Raw genomic sequence first — 19,239 nt, forward strand, 5'->3', positions numbered from 1 at the left:
GAGGTTTTGTCACGGTGTAGAGCATGCAAGTATGCGCGTTTACATATTAAAATCAAAAAGCGTCTAGCCGCGCGTTTAGCCATCTTGGCAGTTAACCGCAAGTGCGTATGAGCCCTTAGCTTCGCATGTTTTCTCGTAACTTCTCGCAATTTCATTTTTTCATATTTTAAGATCTTCACGTGATTCGAACGTCTTATGTATAAAACACGTGAAGCTATCTACATGATTAAGAAGGGTGCTGTAATATCCAAAAGAACCCTCCCCTACATTTCAAAGCGTAGCTAGCACAGCAGTGCGGAAGCGCCTCTCAGCGAGATGCTTTGGTGGAACTGCATCTAAGTGTTGGAGGACCTGCACGTTCAACGTTCGCCACCATTTATATTTTTTTATGTAGCTCTGTCTTCACCATTTACCATAGCCAATCAGGATGACCATTTTGACTACACATGCATTCATTACAAACCCCTATGGTTGTTCTAAAGGTACAACAAATGTATACCACAACAAAGAACACAATACTGAAAAGTTTGGTGGGAATCCATAATACCTATGCGAAAGTTTATTGCACCCTAGCACACCGTTGAATATGAGTATCTCATTGAAGTGAATACTTTGACTTACTAAATGCAGGTACTCAACCCTTGATCCGGGTTGAAATTACTCAGAAGGAGAACCCACCCAACCATTTGAAGTTTCTCTTTACTTCGGAAACCGCCTGACTCATATCGGAAACTGGTTTCCCAAAAAATACCATCTACGACCATCAATTTCAGATTAAATTATAATTATAAATATTTTTATTATAAAATAATAACTAGCACATTATCTTACAAGCTATATCTAAGTTTAAGGCATACATATCACAATTTCTAAATGGGATGCACTTTCCCGAATGCCACAAACGCCAGGTTTCCAACAAAGAGGAAAGCCGCTGTAATCCAAAATATAATCCTCCATTGTTCGAGATCAGTCTGAAAGAAAAATATGTTTTATATTAAAGAGCTTCCTTTTTCTCTACTCTTTAAAAAAAATTACACTCCATGAAGAACTCGAAAATACATAAAAAAAGGACTTACATTATCAATGACGATTTGTCCGACGATCAAGGGCCCAAGCAGTGCCACAACTTGGGCAATAAAATTTGCCAATCCCATCAGGATTCCAGCATATGTGGGTGATAAATCGATATGGTTGACCATGAATCCCAGGTACTTTGCGCTTGTCAAACTGACAGTTAGGATCAGGGCTATCATCGCAGCAGCACTGTTATCCTGCGTTATATAACCCAACGCTATGAGGAAGATTGCAGGGAGCCATTGTGAAATTGTATTGAAAGTCTTCCGTCTTGCTCCCAAAGAAAAATAATTCCTGCTCACGATAAAGTTATTGATAAGTACGAAGACAAAGGACATTATTAACATGCCCAAATATGGAAGTGCTGAAAACAGAGCATTCGTTTTCATATCCATTCCCATAACTCCTTTCAAATACGCCGGTATCTCCGTCAGGAGCATCCAGTTCTCGAATACCGAAGCTGTGTGGGTTAGAATGAGGGCCAGGAAAGGGATCGAAAATACGACAGTCTTGAGCGGAGATACTTCTTGTTGCACTCCATTGATCTCTTTCAAAGCTAGTGAATGTTCAATCATTTCCCGTTCCTCCGACGAAATTCTGTGACACTGTGCAGGACTGTTCGCTCCAAGCCACAACCAAATTGCGCACCAAATTATCCCAATTCCTCCAGAAAAGTAAAATATTCCCGGCCATCCAAGGCCAGATGATGTGAAAACGCCACTCAACCCCATCATTATCACGGTACCCATTTGACACCCTGCATAACAGAATGTTCCCAGCCTAGCACGTTCTTCTTGTGGTGCCCATTTCGCAAGCAACGCATGTACGCAAGAGAAGAACACGCCCTGGAAGAACCCTTCAATAGCGCGAAGAGCACACACGAATTCCCAGCCTCCACGTGCAGCAATCGGTGTTAGTAGATTCAATAATCCACTGATTAGCATTCCCACAAACAAACACATTTTTGGGCCGAATTTCCTTGCTAGTGGTCCAGCTGGAATCTGTGTTACTGTATAACCCCATATAAAGCTGCTAAGCAGGATCGATTTGACTCCTCCATCCCAGTCGAATTCCTATAAATAATCGGAGAATATGTAGCTTACTGAAAGAAGTTAACCAATACTGAGATATGAAGATTTCTTTACCTCGAAATCAGGGTTTTCTGAGTTGTCAGTCATTGTTACAATGGCCACGGATATATTCACGCGCATAGTATATGCCACAGTGAGACATAAAAATAAAAGGAGGCATTGGACGTGTCGAAATCCGAAGGAGCAATCTGAAATGGAAATCAAAATGCAACAAAAAGATCAATGTATCCAGAAGAACAGAGCAGACCTCAGTTAGTTGACGGAAAAAAGCCCAGATCAGTATTACAATTTATAAAAAGAAGACGTCCAAATTCTTAATCTATGAGGATAGGCTTGACTTAGATTAGTCAGCTCCCAAGCTAGTATAATAACCTTTCTACATCGAGTACTAGGGCAATTTTCGGAATGGGGAGTCTGGACCTAAACTTGGTCAGCCCTGCACTGACGCGTGGTGTCTTCTGATGCGTCAGCGAGTCCTACACCCAGAGCGATCACCAGCCAATTTTCTTTGAGCTATGGGTAGGACCACAAGGCAGAGAACCATCATACCCGAAATCGAGAGAGATGTCAGACTGCTCTGCAAAAGCTTTGGATGAACTGACCTTTATAGAAGTGTGGCTAGGCCAACCTAGTAAAGCAGGCGCTGTTATGGAAAGAACTGCCCATATGACCCAATGCGTCACCAAAGCATATGACGCCCCCATGCCTAGAAGGTGCTGATCCCCCGTTGATGACCGAACTATTAGTAGACCAGTGAACTAGCAAGCCTTCGATCAGCCCGCCACCAAGCCGGACGAGCGGCTCAAAAGGCAGTAAATAGAATCGATCAAGGAAAAAAAACACGCACATAAGGAAGTCTGCAAAACTCTCAAGCTCGCAATCCAACAGAGAAAGAAGGAATACCTTAAAGAGTTCTGTTAGGAAGCGAACATGAACCCCTGAAGTAGCACCTATAGAACCATTATAGGGTGATTCGTTCATCTCCGCAGATCACATACCCTAACCTCTTGTTAAAAATATTACTGGAGTTATTCCCCCAGGAACAGGAGGAAATGGCAATACCGTCACCAAAAAGGAACTACTGCTGTACTTTGGTAGAATAAGAGGCAAAAAAGCTCCGGGTCCATATTGCATACAGAATAGCGCCCTTAAACTTTCCGCGAAATCCAGACCGAACATGTTTGCTGAGTTGCTCGAAACGTGTATGTCCGAGCGGATATTTCCTGTGGCATGGAAGCGGAAGGAGTTAGTACTACCGCCTAAGGCTGGTAAAGGTCCAGGTATGTCATCGTTCTACAGACCTACTACGTCTTTTGGACACTATTAGGAATATGCTAAAGCGACTAATCTACGATCGATTACTCACGACTGTTGAGAGCCAAGATCGACAGCATGGGTTCCGTAAAGCCTAATCAACCATTGATGCCAACAAATTGGTTACTGACTTGGCTGAAGATGGAATTCCCGGAGAGGATAGTACCCGCAAATATTGCGTGGTGGTGACCATTACGTGTGAAATGCATTCCATACAGCCAATTGCCACCTAATATGAGAATTTCAGGCGAAAATTGGTATTCCCATAAAATCGCAGCTTTTGTCAACACCTATTTACAAGAACGGAGGCTCTGATATGATACCGATGACGGACCAAAGAAGTACGTTGTTTTCGTGGGTGTCCCACAGGTATCTGTACTGGGCCCACTACTGTGAAACATCATGAATGTAACGTGTGAGGCATCCATGCCCGGAGAGGCCCCAGCCGTGACAAGCCATCTATGCACTGGTGGTGGCAGAAATTGGCGACCTACGGAGTGAGTATCATAAGCTCCGCGGTTTGGCACGTTTACACTCCAACGAGGAGCCACGCGCCATAAAGGCAAAGTATAGATGAACAAAATGAAGACTCCGCAGCACGATAAATAAAACCAAAGGTAGCGGCTGGCGGAAGCTGGTCAACGAGGTGAATGAGAACCCGTGGGGCCTTGGTTATAAGCTTATCACCCTGAAAATCCTGCAAACTAAGTACCGCCCAAATGGACCGCATTTTACGGGCATTATTCCTCAGACATCCTGTAATGGTTGATGTCAATAGCGCAGAAAGCGTCAGGGATTGCCTCTTTTCACAATGAGAGAACTCCAAGTAGCAGTTCTCACTATGGAAAACCAGAAGGCGCCAGGCCCTGATGGCATCCCAGCGGAAGTTTACAAACTGGTGTTTCGCCAACGGCCAGACCTGCTGCTTGGGGCTTTCAACACTTACTTGAAGGACGGCATTTTTCCTTGTCGCTGGAAGGTGGCCACACTCGCGCTGATCAGGAAGGGAAAAAGAGACCCGGAGCTCCAATCTGCATACTGGCTAACGTGTATGGTTGACACAGCCGGGAAAGTGCTCGAGAAACTCATCAGGAGTAGACTCGCAGAAGCGATCCACGGTTCCGGGTACTTATCTCCGAGATAGTTCAGGTTTAGAACAGGGGAATCAACAGTGGATTCTGTTATGGCGATCGCCAGGGGAGGATGGAAATCACGTCGGGAGTAACACAGGAATCCATTCTAGGGCCGGACCTCTGGAACGCTTCCTGCGATAGTGTGCTGAAACTCGGTATGCCCGAAGAGTCGCACCTGGTCGATTATGCAGACAACGTTGCGGCACTTGTCGCCGGCTACATTGTTGAACAAGCGCAAAACAGACTTGGCATATTGATGCAACGAGTAAGCGGATGGTTGGACTGCTTATGTTTTCAATCTTGGGCTGGAAAAAACTGAAGTAGTCATCTTGACCAGAAAAGGAATCCCGACCCTGCGTCCTACATCGATAGACGAGTTGACTATTGAGTCAAAACCTGCGGTTAAATACCTTGGTTTGATGCTTGACTCGAGGATGAGTTTCAAGTAAATCAAAGCAGCGGACAGGGCTTACACCCCCTTACCGGGTTTACACACCCTTACCGAGTGGCAACTTGCTTGGCAAAATGACGCAAGAAGCAGATGGACTGCGCGGCTCATTAACAATTTAAACCGAACACCGAATGCACGGTGAGATTGATTACATCCTTACCCAACTGCTAAGCGAGCATTCAGTCTTAATAAGCGGGTCCCAAGCCCGGTTGTGAAAGGAGGAGGGATGGATAGCTTCAGTCTGAATGGCTGTACGCCACCACAGCGTCTCAGGGGGTAGGTGAGGAAAGGGCAGGAATTTTGCAGTCTTGCAGATTACTCACTAAGGAAGCTATCTCAACACCTGGCAACTAGCGATAAAATGCACCACCAACAATGAGAAGAAGGAAAAATTTAAGGTCCGGTACGGATAACCGGCGGGAGTCGTCTGACTTGATGACTGGGTCGGGCTCTCGTAATGGACAGCACGGCGTCGAAACCGCTAGTCGTGGGGCGGTTCGACGTCTAGGCGCCACGACGACCAGGAGCGCAGCTCCGCCTGCTGCAGCTGTTTCGCCACAATCTGTGGCGACCACTTCACCAGGTTCGCGTAGCAAGCGGATGAAATGGACTAAAGAAATGAACCTCTTTATCATCCGCTCCTACTACGAAATAACGGCGGGGGAGGGTACAACATCTTACCGCCCCTTGTTGCACCAGAGATTCGTCGAGCGTTTCCCGCAATTCGCGCACGTGACTGTGCAGCGAGTCGCAGACCAGTACCGCTTTATTACTCGCAGCGACACAATCCCGGCCACCATCAGGGAACGTGTTCGACTTGAAGTCATCGGGGAAACTGGTGACCGAGAGTCGATGGGGGCAGAGGCGGCGGCATCAACAACACCACGCCGCATTGCAGGTAACAGGTTCAGTACTCGCCGAAGCACTCTTCTCCACCGTTCAGCTGAGGTTTCCGCTGAGGTTCAGGACGAATTCCAAAGAGCGTGTATAGAGTTCTCGGATATGGATCCTTTGCATAGACCAGGTATTCCCAGGCTCTATGCATCTCCAGCAACTCCGGGAATTCTATCTCAAATCAATGATGAGATTGCATGGTTTGGGTGACAAAAGAGATCCACCATGGAAAATTCGTCTGGAACGTCGGCGGGACTCACTAAGGCAGGACATTGCTAGGCTGATTCAGATCAGCACTGGCAATGCCAGCCGACGGGTGAGAAATAAAGTGCAGAGGGTTTACCGGAACTATGCCATCCCCTGTGAGACACCCGTAGTTGAAATTCTGGACACACTAAAACAGAAACTTTCTGTCATATGCAGTCGGTTACGACGGTATGGCGAAAGTTACTCCAGACGTGTTCAGAATGCAACATACGCGAGGAACCAGCGGAGCTTTTTCAGATCTCTCAACGAATCCCAACAGAGCGCCCAGACAATACAGTTCTCGGTGACGGAAGCGGAAGAGTATTGGGGTGGACTTTGGGGGTTACCTGCCCAGCATGCTGAGTGGATTACCGCCGAAGGCACCCGCGATGCCAATACACCTTGCATGAATTTTGCGGATGTTACCGAAGAGGAAGTTCGACGAGCCATAAACATCTCGAAGAACTGGAGGGGCCCAGGTCTGGATCGGGTGCAGAATTTCTGGTATAAGAAATTTACCAGCGTACATAGTCGGTTGGCACGCTGTATAAATGAGGTCATGAGTCGGCCGGAGGAATTTCCACCTTTCCTCACTACCTTATCCCTAAGAAGGACACGGTGCAGGACCCCGCAGACACAAGACCGATCACTTGCTTATCAACCCTCTACAAATTCATCACGTCCATTATTAGTGGAAGGATCAATGCGCACCTCGAGACCAACAACATTCTGTCCGAGGAGCAGAAGGGCTGCCGAGTTGGGTCAAGGAGTTGCAAAGAGCAACTCATTATCGACTCGGTAGTTGTAGGACAAGCAACTAGAGGCCAAAGAAACCTCTTCAGTTGCTATATCGATTATGGCAAGGCTTTTGATAGCGTTCCGCACACCTGGCTAATCGACATCCTATATCTGTATCGCATTGCTCCGAAACTAATAAAGTTTTTGGCGACAGTCATGGAAGAGTGGCATACCACCTTATAGGTGCGTACATCTGAGGGTGCTAATACCTCAGAGCCCATCCGTATACGGAGGGGCATCTTCCAGGGGGATTCGTTGAGTCCCCTTTGGTTTTGTATGGCACTGAACCCCCTTTCATGGCTACTGGATGATGCTAGAGGGCATGGTTTTGCAATAAAGAATGGCCTACGTGCTAAATGCGAACTGGCACACTTGATGTACCTAGATGACATCAAGCTGTATGCTGGTACTGACAACCATCTTAGAAGTCTGTTGCGCATAATAGTAATGTTCAGCCATGATATTCGGATGGAGTTTGGATTAGACAAGTGTCGAATCCAAGCCATCCGCAAAGGTCATCGCGAGCCGCATGCCGGACATAGCATTGGTGACCTCCACATCGAAGCTATGACCGAGACAGACTTCTACAAGTACCTAGGAATTCTGCAAGGAACCCATGCTCGAGTTGGTGATCTGAAGGGAGCTCTTCTGTCCGAATTCCTGGAACATGTAAAGCTGGTGCTGAATTCGCATCTCTCGGGGAAGAATAAAGTGAGCGCGTTGAATGTATTCGCTATCCCTTCACTGGCATTCGGAATATTGCCGTGGACGAAGACCGACCTGGAAAACGTCCAGCGGCGGATATGGACAACTATGTCCAAATTCCAAATGCATCATCCAAAGTCTGCCGTGGAGCGGATGAACCTGCCTCGTGATATCGGAGGTAGGGGTGTGGTTGACGTGGCGGCACAACATCATCGCCAAGTCGACTCGCTGCGCGCTTATTTTTACAGCAAAGAGCAGGCGGCTGTCTGTAAGGCAGACTGTGGACTGACTCCACTTAACTTGAAGGATCGATTTTTCAACCCTCTGAGGGGGGTCAAGTCGGACCAAGAGCGGATCGATGAATGGAAGTCGAAGGCAATGCACGGTAAACACGTGAATTGTCTTTGGCAGCCATTTGTCGATTTGCATCTGTCCGACAGATGACTGTGTGCTGGGGAGCTCTTTGCTGAGACGGAGGGGTTCATGTGTACCATTCAGGATGGCGTGGTCGCCACCCGAGCTTATAAAAAGCTCATCATGAAAGAACGGGTGGCGAACGACCAGTGCAGAATGTGTGGTTCGGCTTTAGAGACGTTGGACCATCTCATTTCTGGCTGTACTGTTATGGCACCGCTGCAACACATCACCAGGCATAATGCTGTATGTAAGGTTATCCATCAAAACCTTGCATATAAGCATGTGCTGATCACGGGAACATGTCCGGTTTACCGATATGAGCCGCAAGCAGTACTTGATAGTTCTGCTTACAGCATGTATTGGGACCGGCAAGTTCTGACTGATCGCCATACCGCACACAACAAGCCTGACGTACTGTTAGTTGACAAGACGCGTCGCTCCGCGTATATTATTGATGTTGCTATCCCCCATAATAGCAACATTGAACGGAAATACGTGGAGAAGAAGGTGAACTATGAGCCATTGGCTCGGGAAATCAAAGAAATTTGGCGTCTCGAGCGGGTGGTTGTAGTTCCCATAATATTGACAGGTACAGGTATTGTACCTAAATCCCTCACGGCCTCCCTTGATGTCCTGGGACTTTCGCACAGTCTGGTTCAAACCATGCAGAAGTACACTATTCTGCATACGTGCTCGATGTTGCGGGGAGTGCTCGACGGATTCTCCCACTGACCTACCACCGGCCACCAAAACCAGCGCCTCTTTAGTTTTTAAGTAGGTAGAATCGTCCGAGCCTAAATGCTTGGAACTTAGTGCTAGCATTAGGGGCAATGTGATCAGCATTGCGCTCGACCGGGATTATTACCCAGATTTCACTCAGGTATTCATTCACAGCTGAGTCGACTAGTATCCGACATACAGCCACAATAACAAATCTCCCTGCCACCAGTGACGTTTAACCCGCCGCGTTCTGCTACGACAGCCCAGCGCTCTAACCACTTGCGCCATCCGGACAGCTTACCTGCACAAAATTGGGAAGGCGCTGAACATACCTTTTTCTCTTGCGAAAGATGGGACAGCTTTTGTCAGCAGCTTTATGCAGACACGGGGGAGCTCTCTCCAGACAACATTGTCAGAGAGATGCTGAAGGGCGCTGACAGCTGAAGTCATGTTTCGCATTATGTTCGGGCTCTTCGTATTGCGAAGAAAATCCAACGGAGGAACCGGATGGCAAGGGATTCCTTGAACCTGGACTTCCTTCCCCCCCTTCCGTTGGTGAAAGGGATTCCCTGACTTGAAGGCTTCCAAAGTCGGGAGAGCAGGACGGCTAGCCCGAAGTAATGGGTCAAACAATTCCAGGCTAGTTTTCTGATGACAGGAAGGTGTTCGCTTAGTAGTCCAAGGGCGTACTTTTCCGGGAGTCCAGCACTCTGTGCGCAAACACATTCAACTACTCTACTCCCCAATTTCACACCGGAACACACAGTACTAACACCAGATCTAGTGCGCGAATTTTTTCCCCCTTTTCCGTAGACAGTCGAACATGTGCAATGATTTTTCCCCATCATATTATTACAAACAACGCGTTGGGTTTTGAATCTTGTGTATTTAATTTTCTTGATTTTAGTATAACATTTTGTCAATGCATCTAATATTCGCGAAAGATGCATGCTCTTCTCGCTTTTCATAAAGAAAATTACGCTGTCCCAATTAAATATGAAAACCACTACGCGACTTTTAGGCAAAAGTCCTGCCAATTTCTCTATTTACTTAGAAGATTCCTCTGTTCATGCAACAATGAAAGTGCTCACAAAACTTATCGAAGTATTTTCATGAAAAACAATTCGAATACCGAATCGAATCAAATTTGTTTCATTGCATGGTTGCATTTCCCAGTGAACGTGAATTTGCAATTCAGTGCACATTCGCTGTTCACCTAGACTCCTTGGAAAAATCGATCATTCATCCGCCAAATAAATATTTTTGCACTGATTGGATACAATTTAGTTTGAAATCCATTCATTCGCGATAATTTTGAAGTCCCCCGTGCAAATACGCTGATTCCCCCGTGACCCATGATAAGATTTATCAAAATTCACTCATGAAATTATTTTTTAGGCATATCAGGTGCATTCCGCGAAAACGGGTAAGACCTAGATTAAGACGCTGCAATGCGTGTATAATTCCCAATTTCTGATAATCAGGCGGCTAAGAACAGGTTTTGGTTGTTTACTGGATGGGTTGGTTTCATCAATTAATTTAGTATTTATATCTTTTATTGCACCTCCACAGAGACTAGCCTAACAAGGCTAGCTGTTAGCGATGAGCTCACGTGGAGTTGGTAGCGCTCACGTTTAGTGGTTAAAACGATGAAGCTAGAAAGCGAAGCGTGATCAATTTTACGGCAAACACTCAATTTAATTAAATGCCTATTTAATTGAAAGGAAATCGTTATTGATAGCATGAACTTGCGGCAAAAAAATGACTCTATTTGGGTTATTCGCTGTCAAATTTTGCAAAAGCGAAATTTAATTAATCTTTTAGCTGAACTTTTCTTAGGATTTAAAACAATTGTTTGTTCTCCGGTTATCAACACAGTTTGATGAATTTTGTGGGTCTGTTTCCCACGTTATCCACAGATATCAATATATTTTCCACCGAACCTCGACTTGTGAATTATCAATTTTATTCTGTTCTTGACTCTTTTCAATTGAAATAATTTAGATACTCAAAAAAACAGATAAATACTTTGATTTCCAGATATCATTCCGGTGAGATCGAGCATCACAGCAAGCACTAACAATAATCAATCTTCACAACGTTTCAACGGCACAAAAATTTCCTGAATCGCGTTGTTCATTTTCATACAAGTGTCTCGGCAGGCGCCCTTGTAACTACTTGTCAAGTACCATTTAATGGCAATTATTAGATTCTGAGGGCCAACCATATGGCCCTTACCTATGTAAGTTAGAAATCTTAGAAACGCTCTAAATCAAATTCGATTTCCTCTCCAGCATTGCTCGTTGTGATCTGTAATCAGGTATCTAATAACAATTCAACGTTCGATTAATTTTCAATGAGCTACGATGTGTGTATAAATAGCATGAACTTTGATTATTGCAATGGCATTTCTGAACATACTCCTACACGTATCGAAAACCAATTGACATCTGGAATAGGATAGTTTTGGAGTATCTTCTTATAGTTTTAAAGGTCGTGTGAAGTCGTTCGTCCACGAGATAAGAAAAGCTTTGCAGTATCCTTGATTTCGCGGCTTATAAATCATTTCCTTTCGCCTTTCTTCTGCCCAGAGCCAATGAAAGATTCATTTGCTTCTAGCGACTTTTCGTACCTTCGTTATCTCCTTTCCAAATTCCTATTCCTATTTCGACCCCCTTTATGCGTACTTGTATTTTCAAACATCAAATCATGGTCAATAACACTTTCCCCTATAAATTATATTGCACGGTCGTGTATCTGCCTATGCTGAAATTCTGTCAAATGTATTTTTGTCCAGCGGATCAGCTCAGGCAATTACGAAACATTTATTTGTTTATGTATTCCCACGAAACAGGTGAAGGTATACAGTCCCCTGAAATTATTGTTGTTATTGATGCAACTGCACCGATGATGCTTCTCTTTAACTCAAAGGATAAAAACCGACATTTCTTGAGTCAAGCGGGGAACGGGGTTCTCCTAAAAAATGAATCAGTGGCTAAGAATGCAGAAACTCATCTTTTTAAAGTTTTGTTTGTAAAACAAAACCTTATTAAAATCGATTCAATGTCTGTCTGTCTGTCTGTCCGTCTGTCCGTCTGTCCGTCTGTCCGTCTGTCCGTCTGTCTGTCTGTCTGTCTGTCTGTCTGTCTTTTTCTTTCGGCGTTGGAAGGTGGAAAGGTTCAAAACCTACTGCTGGCTCCTACCACGCAGTTATGTGAGACTTCTACTCACTAAAACCTTCCTTCTCATTCCACTCTCCCCACGGAACTCCTATCAAGTATTGCGTTGCGGGGCTGGATCAGTTTTTAACTGCGGCTCATTATGATTCTCTCCCTTCCCTGTTTTCGTCGTAGTTCTTCCTGCCTAAGCTGTTGGTGAATAGCTTGCAGTTCCCTTACAATCTGGTTCCAGGCATCCGTTGACTCCAGCATAAACTCCACAATGTTTTCGGGTGTTAAACGCCTGTCTGCGACCGCTTCCATTCTTGTTCGGTGCGCGGTGAACCTGGGGCAATCAAATATGACATGCTCCGCATTCTCAGCCACGTTACAACATCTTGGGCAGCATGGTGATTCGTCGTGACCAAATCGATGTAAATAAGCACGATAACCTCCATGTCCACTTAAGAATTGTGTTAACTCGTAGCTTAATTCCCCATGGTTTCGTTCAAACCATCTCCGAATATCCGAAATGATGCGGTATGTCCAACGACCAGTTTGGGACTCGTCCCATCGCTTTTGCCACCGTTCGATAGATTCCCACCATGCCAGCTGCCGTCGAAATGCGGTAGACTCTCCAGCTGCATACGTTTTGTCGTAGAGTCGCCGACTTTCCTTCGCCAAGATATCTATGGGGAGCATCCCTGCTAGTACATATGCTGCTTCTCCTGATGTTGCCCGATATGCACTGCATACCCGGAGTGCACTTAGTCGATACGCCATTCCCAATTTTCGGCAGTTCACTTTGTTATTCCGAGCAGTTGCCCACACTGGAGCTGCTTAGAGTAGCACGGAGCTGACTACCTTGGAGAGCAGAAGACGTCGACTTTGTCTTGGCGCACCAATGTTCGGTAGTAACCTCGAGATCGTTGCAGCGATGCAAAACGCTTTAGTTGCGGAGTACTCAATGTGTCTTTTGAAGTTGAGTCTTCTGTCAATAATTACTCCCAAGTATTTGAGCGATGGTTGGGAGTAAATTGTTTTTTCGCCAACTTTGATTTTCACAGTTGCGTTCTTTCTTCTCTTGCTAATGAGAACTACTTCTGTTTTATGTTCGGCAAGTGAAACGCCAGAATTTCTCAGCCAGGAATTGATCTCCCATATCGCTTCATTTGCGTAGATCTCGATCTGATCTCGGTGCTTTGCAACCACTGTTATTCCGATATCATCGGCGAAGCCAATAGTTGTCACGTTGTCCGGTAGGCGTAGTGTCAACACTCCATCGTACATAACTAACCACAGCAAGGGACCCAGGACAGAACCCTGTGGCACTCCGCAAGTTGTCGGGAATATGTTTAGCCCATCGTCCGAGTCGCAGTAAAGTCTTCTCCCAAGGAGAAACTCGACCACAATGCGCACCACGTACTTCGGGGCCTGTATCTTGTCGAGTGCCTCGATGATTTTTTCCATTTTGCACTATCGAACGCATTTTTTACGGAAATCCGAATTGTTTGTCGGAAAGGCCTCCTTCCTTTTCCGCAACAGCGAGCAGTCTGTCATATATTACTCGTTCAAATAGTTTGCCAATGGTATTGACCAGACACATCGGCCTATATGAGGTGGGGTCACCCAATGGTTTACCTGCCTTCGGAATGAGTATTAGCTTTTGTACCTTCCAATGCTCGGCGAATTCTCCTTCCCTAAGGCATGCCGTGAAAACTTGGGCAAACATACCTGGCGCTGTCCTGGTGGCTACTTTTAGGGCAATGTTAGAGATTCCATCCGGTCCTGGAGTCTTTTTTTCAGTCAATATTTTTGCTGCGTCTAGAACCTCGTCATTTACCACTATCGGAACTTCGTCGGGATTTAAATGTTCTGCAGGCAGACTTGTACCGTTCACATCCACTGGGAATAGAGTGTTCACTATATTCTGCAACAACTTGGGGCAAGTACCCGGTAGGGAGCGCTCGCCTTTTAGTGATGACATCACCGACCTATGTGCGCCACCCCATGAGTCAGAGTCAGCTTCAGTACAGATCCGCTTGAAATGTTCGGATTTGCTCTTTGCGATAGCTACTTCCAATTTTTTCCTCGCATTTTTATATTGCACGTGTAGCTCCTCGAACTCAGGTCGGTTTCTTCTACGCTGGGAACGTCTCCTAGCTTTGAGGCACTTTTTCCGGCATTCCTCAATTTCGGAATTCCACCAAAAATTAGGAGTTCGTCTTCGGAAAGTGCTACGTCGCTGCAATTTTTCCACGACCTGTGAAACTTTGTTTTGTACGCTTCCCGATAGCAACGTATCTTCCAGAAGTACCTCCTTGAACATTTCTACGTTGAATTTCTTAGTTACCCAGCTCATCGTTATTCGTTTTAATGGCTTCAAATTATTCCTTTGCGAGGTTTGAAAGATGATAGCCTGATGATCGCTGTATGTGTACTCCTCGCTGACACGCCACCGTAAGTCTCTGATTAGAGTATCGTTGACGAAGGTGAGGTCTACCACCGATTGCAATTCTCCCCTCCGGAATGTGTTGGCTCCCCCAGAGTTGGCAAGTACCACGTTCAAGCGCGAGAATGTCTCCAGCAATATTCGTCCTCTTGCTCTCTGGTGGTTGGTTGGTTGGTTTCTCTGCTACCCCATTCTTCTGCCCATGCGTTGAAGTCGACGGCTATTACTTTGGGATTGTAGCGACTTGCATTCAAGGATAGTTTCTCCAGCAATGACGTGAATTCCTCTAATGTGAGGCTCGGTGCTACATAACAGCTATAGATGTATATCCCTCCAATCTTGGCACGGGTGAACCCGTCCTCTGGATGTTTTTTCGTATCTACTATAGCTTGGCTTCCGCAGCCCGATTATGAACGCCTTTCTGAACACTGGGCATTTACTGCTTCCTGCAATGTGGGCACTGTCACTATTTTTTGCTTCCACGCAGAATACGCACTTGGGCATTCCTTTGCAGTCCTTTGCCAAATGGCCTTGTTCTCCACATTTGCGGCACAGATTTGATCTGTCTTGCAAGCTAGTGCAAGCTTTCACTATATGACCAACCTGCCAGCACTTATAGCATTTATGCACTGGACTCTGTTCCCGTAACCGACAGACCACTCATCCAATACGTACTTTGCCCACTGCAATCGCTTTTTTTGCTGCTTCAATAGGAAGACTTATCGACGCTATCTGCGTGTCACCGTACGCTTTTCTATGGCGTAGCACATTAGACTCGCTCACTGATTGTAATCCCAATTGGGTTTGCAAGGCCTCGCAGATCTCAGATTTTGTGGTGACTTCATCCAAATCTTTGCATTCGATCACCACCGAATCTTTACTCATTTTGACCGCCGCAGCCTCACCTTGAGATACTTCAATTTTCTCCCGTAGGTCTTCGCCTCCGTCGTCACTATTTTTAAGTTCGAACAACAGGTCGCCTTTCTGTGTTCGTCTTATCCGCGTGACATTTGCACTCAAATCCGTCAAGGAGGCATCTGCTTTAACCGTCTGTCTGTCTGTCTGTTTGTCTGTCTGTCTGTCTGTCTGTCACAGGCAAGGGAGGTGTAAAAATTTGTCATGTGGGATATCAAATGAAAGGTCTCGATTAGTACTTTTCGAAGCCGGTCTTAGTTTTGAGATTTGTTAAAAAGGCGGGGAGTGGGAGGGGTGCAAAGTGCAAAGTGAGTAAAAAAGTTGCAGTAGCTCAAAGTTTCCGTACCGTGTAAATTTACATCCCGAAGTACTAAATCTGATATGCTGAATGCATATTCTTAACGGGCTACGTACAAATGGGATAGTTCTACACTCAAATCTACTCACACAAGAAACAAACAAAACCTTTCATACCTGAAGCGCCAAGCTTCCGGTTTCCCGATTTGTTTTAGAATATTGACGTTTTTCTTAACATCTTTTATTCAAGTCCTTTGAACGATCTTTGTTCAATGTTCTCAGTTTGTTGTTTCCCGCGTTTGTATTTATGAAAATTATGATCATGAGATCAAAACTGAAAAACCAGCAGTAAATAGAAGAAAGTGAAAATTAATTTTGTGGTGTTCTCATCTCAGGAAAAAGGGTACGAAATCAGCCATCATTTTAAGGTGAAGGACCAGGAATAGATGAAGAAGACATTGTTACCGACTCTCGGGCACAAATCGTCCACAATACCAAACAGATGAATTCGCTCAGAGCTTTTAGGGCCCTCATCAGCAAATTAATTGTCCTTTTCTATTTCTCATTTTTCTTTGTCCACTTTTAATTCCTTCTTCATTATTCAACTCGAATAATTAGAGTTGTTATGCTTATATGCTATTTCCTTTTTGCTCTTCACATGCAGGCACGTGTCGTCAACCTCAATAGAATTGGGTGGAATGAGGGACTTTGGTGTCTTTTAACCTATCCAACGACTCTTGTTGACTTTTATCAACTATAAAGTCAAGTCAAGCCTTATAAGTTAAGCAAAGTTCTTATTGACTTGCGGTTGGAACAGAAAAAAAGATGCAAAGTGTAATGAATATGAGAGTTGGGAATGATCAAAATGAATTCAACTCAGTCCCAAATAAGGCGTGTGTACTCTCAATCCAGACGTGACAAATAATTCCTCTCCGGTACTCTATAAAGTGCATATGTTCTCATGCAATAGTATGAGCTCTGCTTTCAGTTTCTTTTCGACCTGTCAAACTTCTGGATCATCCAATTGTACCCTCTGGATTCTCTCGACATGTCTGCTGCAGTTTTCAGGATGAATAACACCTGGATTGGGTTGCAACTGACTACATCTACGTTCACAAGGGCTGGCGCTCCACAATGTAAAAACACTTTTTCAGCATTAAGTTAAGCAATTCGAAAGGAAATGTGATTTTTCTTCATAGTTTACAAGATATAATCTTAACACTCGTACTAAATTGGCATCACCAGTTTACGGACCACCTCATAATAAAGCTTATCCCCACCAATTTCTCTAAAAGCGGAATGAGTGCTTTACACAAAATAGACTCCGACTATCATTGTCAATGTTGACGATCTGTCTAAAACTGAGCGCTTTAAGTACTTTAAATCAATACTATCAAACAAGGAGTGAATGGTTCCAAATAAAAAGCCAGTAACGACCCTTGTCTATGTCTCCATCAAGTCGAACAACATCTCCCAGTGGTACCCCGGATGAGCGTGAATGGTGTCTCAGCAAAGACTTTAATACAGAAACCGAAATCTATAGATGACATATTCCAGGTCCCAGACGAGTTGTACTGGAAAATCCAACTTCTCGGGTGCTTGATCCTACGGATTCTGGGGGGACCTTTCATTGTAGGAGTTCGAAGGTTATAAGATCCCCATCATGGATAAACAGTTCACCATTGCCAGAACTGAGCGATTTAAATATCCCGAAGGGCAGATTAGTGCCATTGCCAGAACTCAGCGATGTAAATATCTCGAGTCAATGCTATCAGCCAATGGAGAACTGCGTAATGAAATTGTTTCACGCATTAATGCATCCTGGATGAAGTGGCATTCCCCAACTGGTGTTCTTTGTGATCGACGTATCAGAGCACATCCCAAATCTAAAATTTACTACAATGTCGTTCGTCTGCCGCTCTCTATAGTTCTGAGTGTTGGCCGACTATAAAGGACAATGAACGGCGTCTTGCGGTAATGGGGACGAAGATGTTGCATTGCACTGGGGGCGTGACACGTTTTGATTACGTCTGAAATGAGAATATCCGCGATCGATATGGGTTTGCACCGATCGTGGAAAAACTGCAAGAGAGACGTTTTCGCTGGTGTGATCACGTAATTCACGCTAACGAGAATTCAACAACCAGTATTGGTCAGAACATCGAAAGCAATGGTAAGCAACGAAAAAGCCGGCCAAAACAATGGTGGCTTGATACGCTGGATGGGGATTTAAAGGTCTCGAGATTACATCCTGATCAGGCATTTGATGCCTGCTTGTGAACTGAAGGCTGAAGAAAAAGAAAAAGATGTGAGGAGCGACGAGTGCACGACAGCTCCGTGTAATATAGCTAAAAATTCCATTGCCCTCTATTTTCTAGAAAGCGATTTAAATAAATCATTTGATAGAAAGCCCTGTGTTGATAATGGTCAACCTCATACGCTTCACATCAAATATAAAAATAGGCTAGGGAGAATTAGATTCTTCTTGAATGGAATTTTAATATTTCCCTCGAATTTCAATTATTCTCGTTAATTATGACGTCAGCATCTTATTTGTATGGCTTAGAATGCTGTTAATTAGCACGAAATTGATAAGTTTGAACTGCTGTAACTTTGGCGTTAATTGCCTGATTTCCATGAAATTTAGCACATATATACAAAATATTGTCCCCTATGCTGGTACAAAATTCGGAAGTCCTAGGATGAATTTAAGGGGGGTTTTTCAGTAAATTTCTAAAAAGTAGTAATATACTATTAGTAAGTTTATTTGAGCAGATATCGGAATGGGACATATTTTGACTCCTAGATTTCATCTAGGCGCATCACCCCGATTTTTTTCGGATTTTTAGGTTAGGTAGTTTCCGAAAATGAGTCCTGTTTCACTTCAAGTGCGTACATTTTGACTCCTTACTCACGCACTTTGCAATTTATGCCAAAACTAATGTCAGTTTCGGAAAGTACAAATTGAGACCTTTCATTTGATATCCTACACAACTATATCCGGTGAAAAAAAAAATTTTAAATCCTCCTTTTGCATGTATGGGGAGCCCCCCTTTAAACTCCACCTAAATTGATGCCACTCACTGTATGCGTGGGATTTCATAGTTCCCATCTATCCACCAAATTTCGTTCGGATCGGTTTAGCCGTTTTGGAGAAAAATGCGTGTGACAGACAGACAGACGACAGAGAGAGAGACAGACATTGAATCGATTTTAATAAGGTTTTGTTTTACACAAAACCTTAAAAAGTGAAAATTATTCGTAGGACTCTGATCTCAGGAAAAGGTACGAAGTCAGCAGTCAGTTTTAAGGTGAAACGAAGGACCAGGAGTTGTACTGTAAGGTATGTCTTTGGTATCTTTTAACCAATCGAAAGAGTCTTGTTGACTTTTATCAACTACCAAAGCAAAGCCAAGCCTTATAAGTTAAGCAAAGTTCTTAATCACTTGAACTTGAACAGAAAAAAAGGGAGTTGTAATGACTATGATAGTTGGGAATGATCAAAATGAATTCAACTCAGTCCCAAATAAGGCGTGTGTACTTTCAATTCAGACGTGACAAGTAATTCCTCTCC

At 44.5% G+C, this 19,239-nt stretch overlaps 1 protein-coding gene across 1 annotated transcript in view; it reads right to left on the reverse strand.

The window, feature by feature from the left end:
• Nucleotides 1-779: 779 nt before the first annotated feature.
• Nucleotides 780-19,239, reverse strand: part of LOC119646876 (putative inorganic phosphate cotransporter) — a 31,403-nt gene continuing 12,943 nt past the window's right edge. The window contains exons 2-4 of the mRNA XM_038047502.1: nt 2,220-2,353; nt 1,077-2,147; nt 780-971 (exon numbers count right to left, since the gene is read on the reverse strand). Of these exons, the coding sequence (XP_037903430.1) occupies nt 870-971; nt 1,077-2,147; nt 2,220-2,353 (1,307 nt within the window). The 3' untranslated portion in view covers nt 780-869. The remainder of the gene's footprint in view (nt 972-1,076; nt 2,148-2,219; nt 2,354-19,239) is intronic.

This window comes from Hermetia illucens, chromosome 1 (genome assembly GCF_905115235.1).
Source record: "Hermetia illucens chromosome 1, iHerIll2.2.curated.20191125, whole genome shotgun sequence".
Lineage (NCBI taxonomy): Eukaryota > Metazoa > Arthropoda > Insecta > Diptera > Stratiomyidae > Hermetia > Hermetia illucens.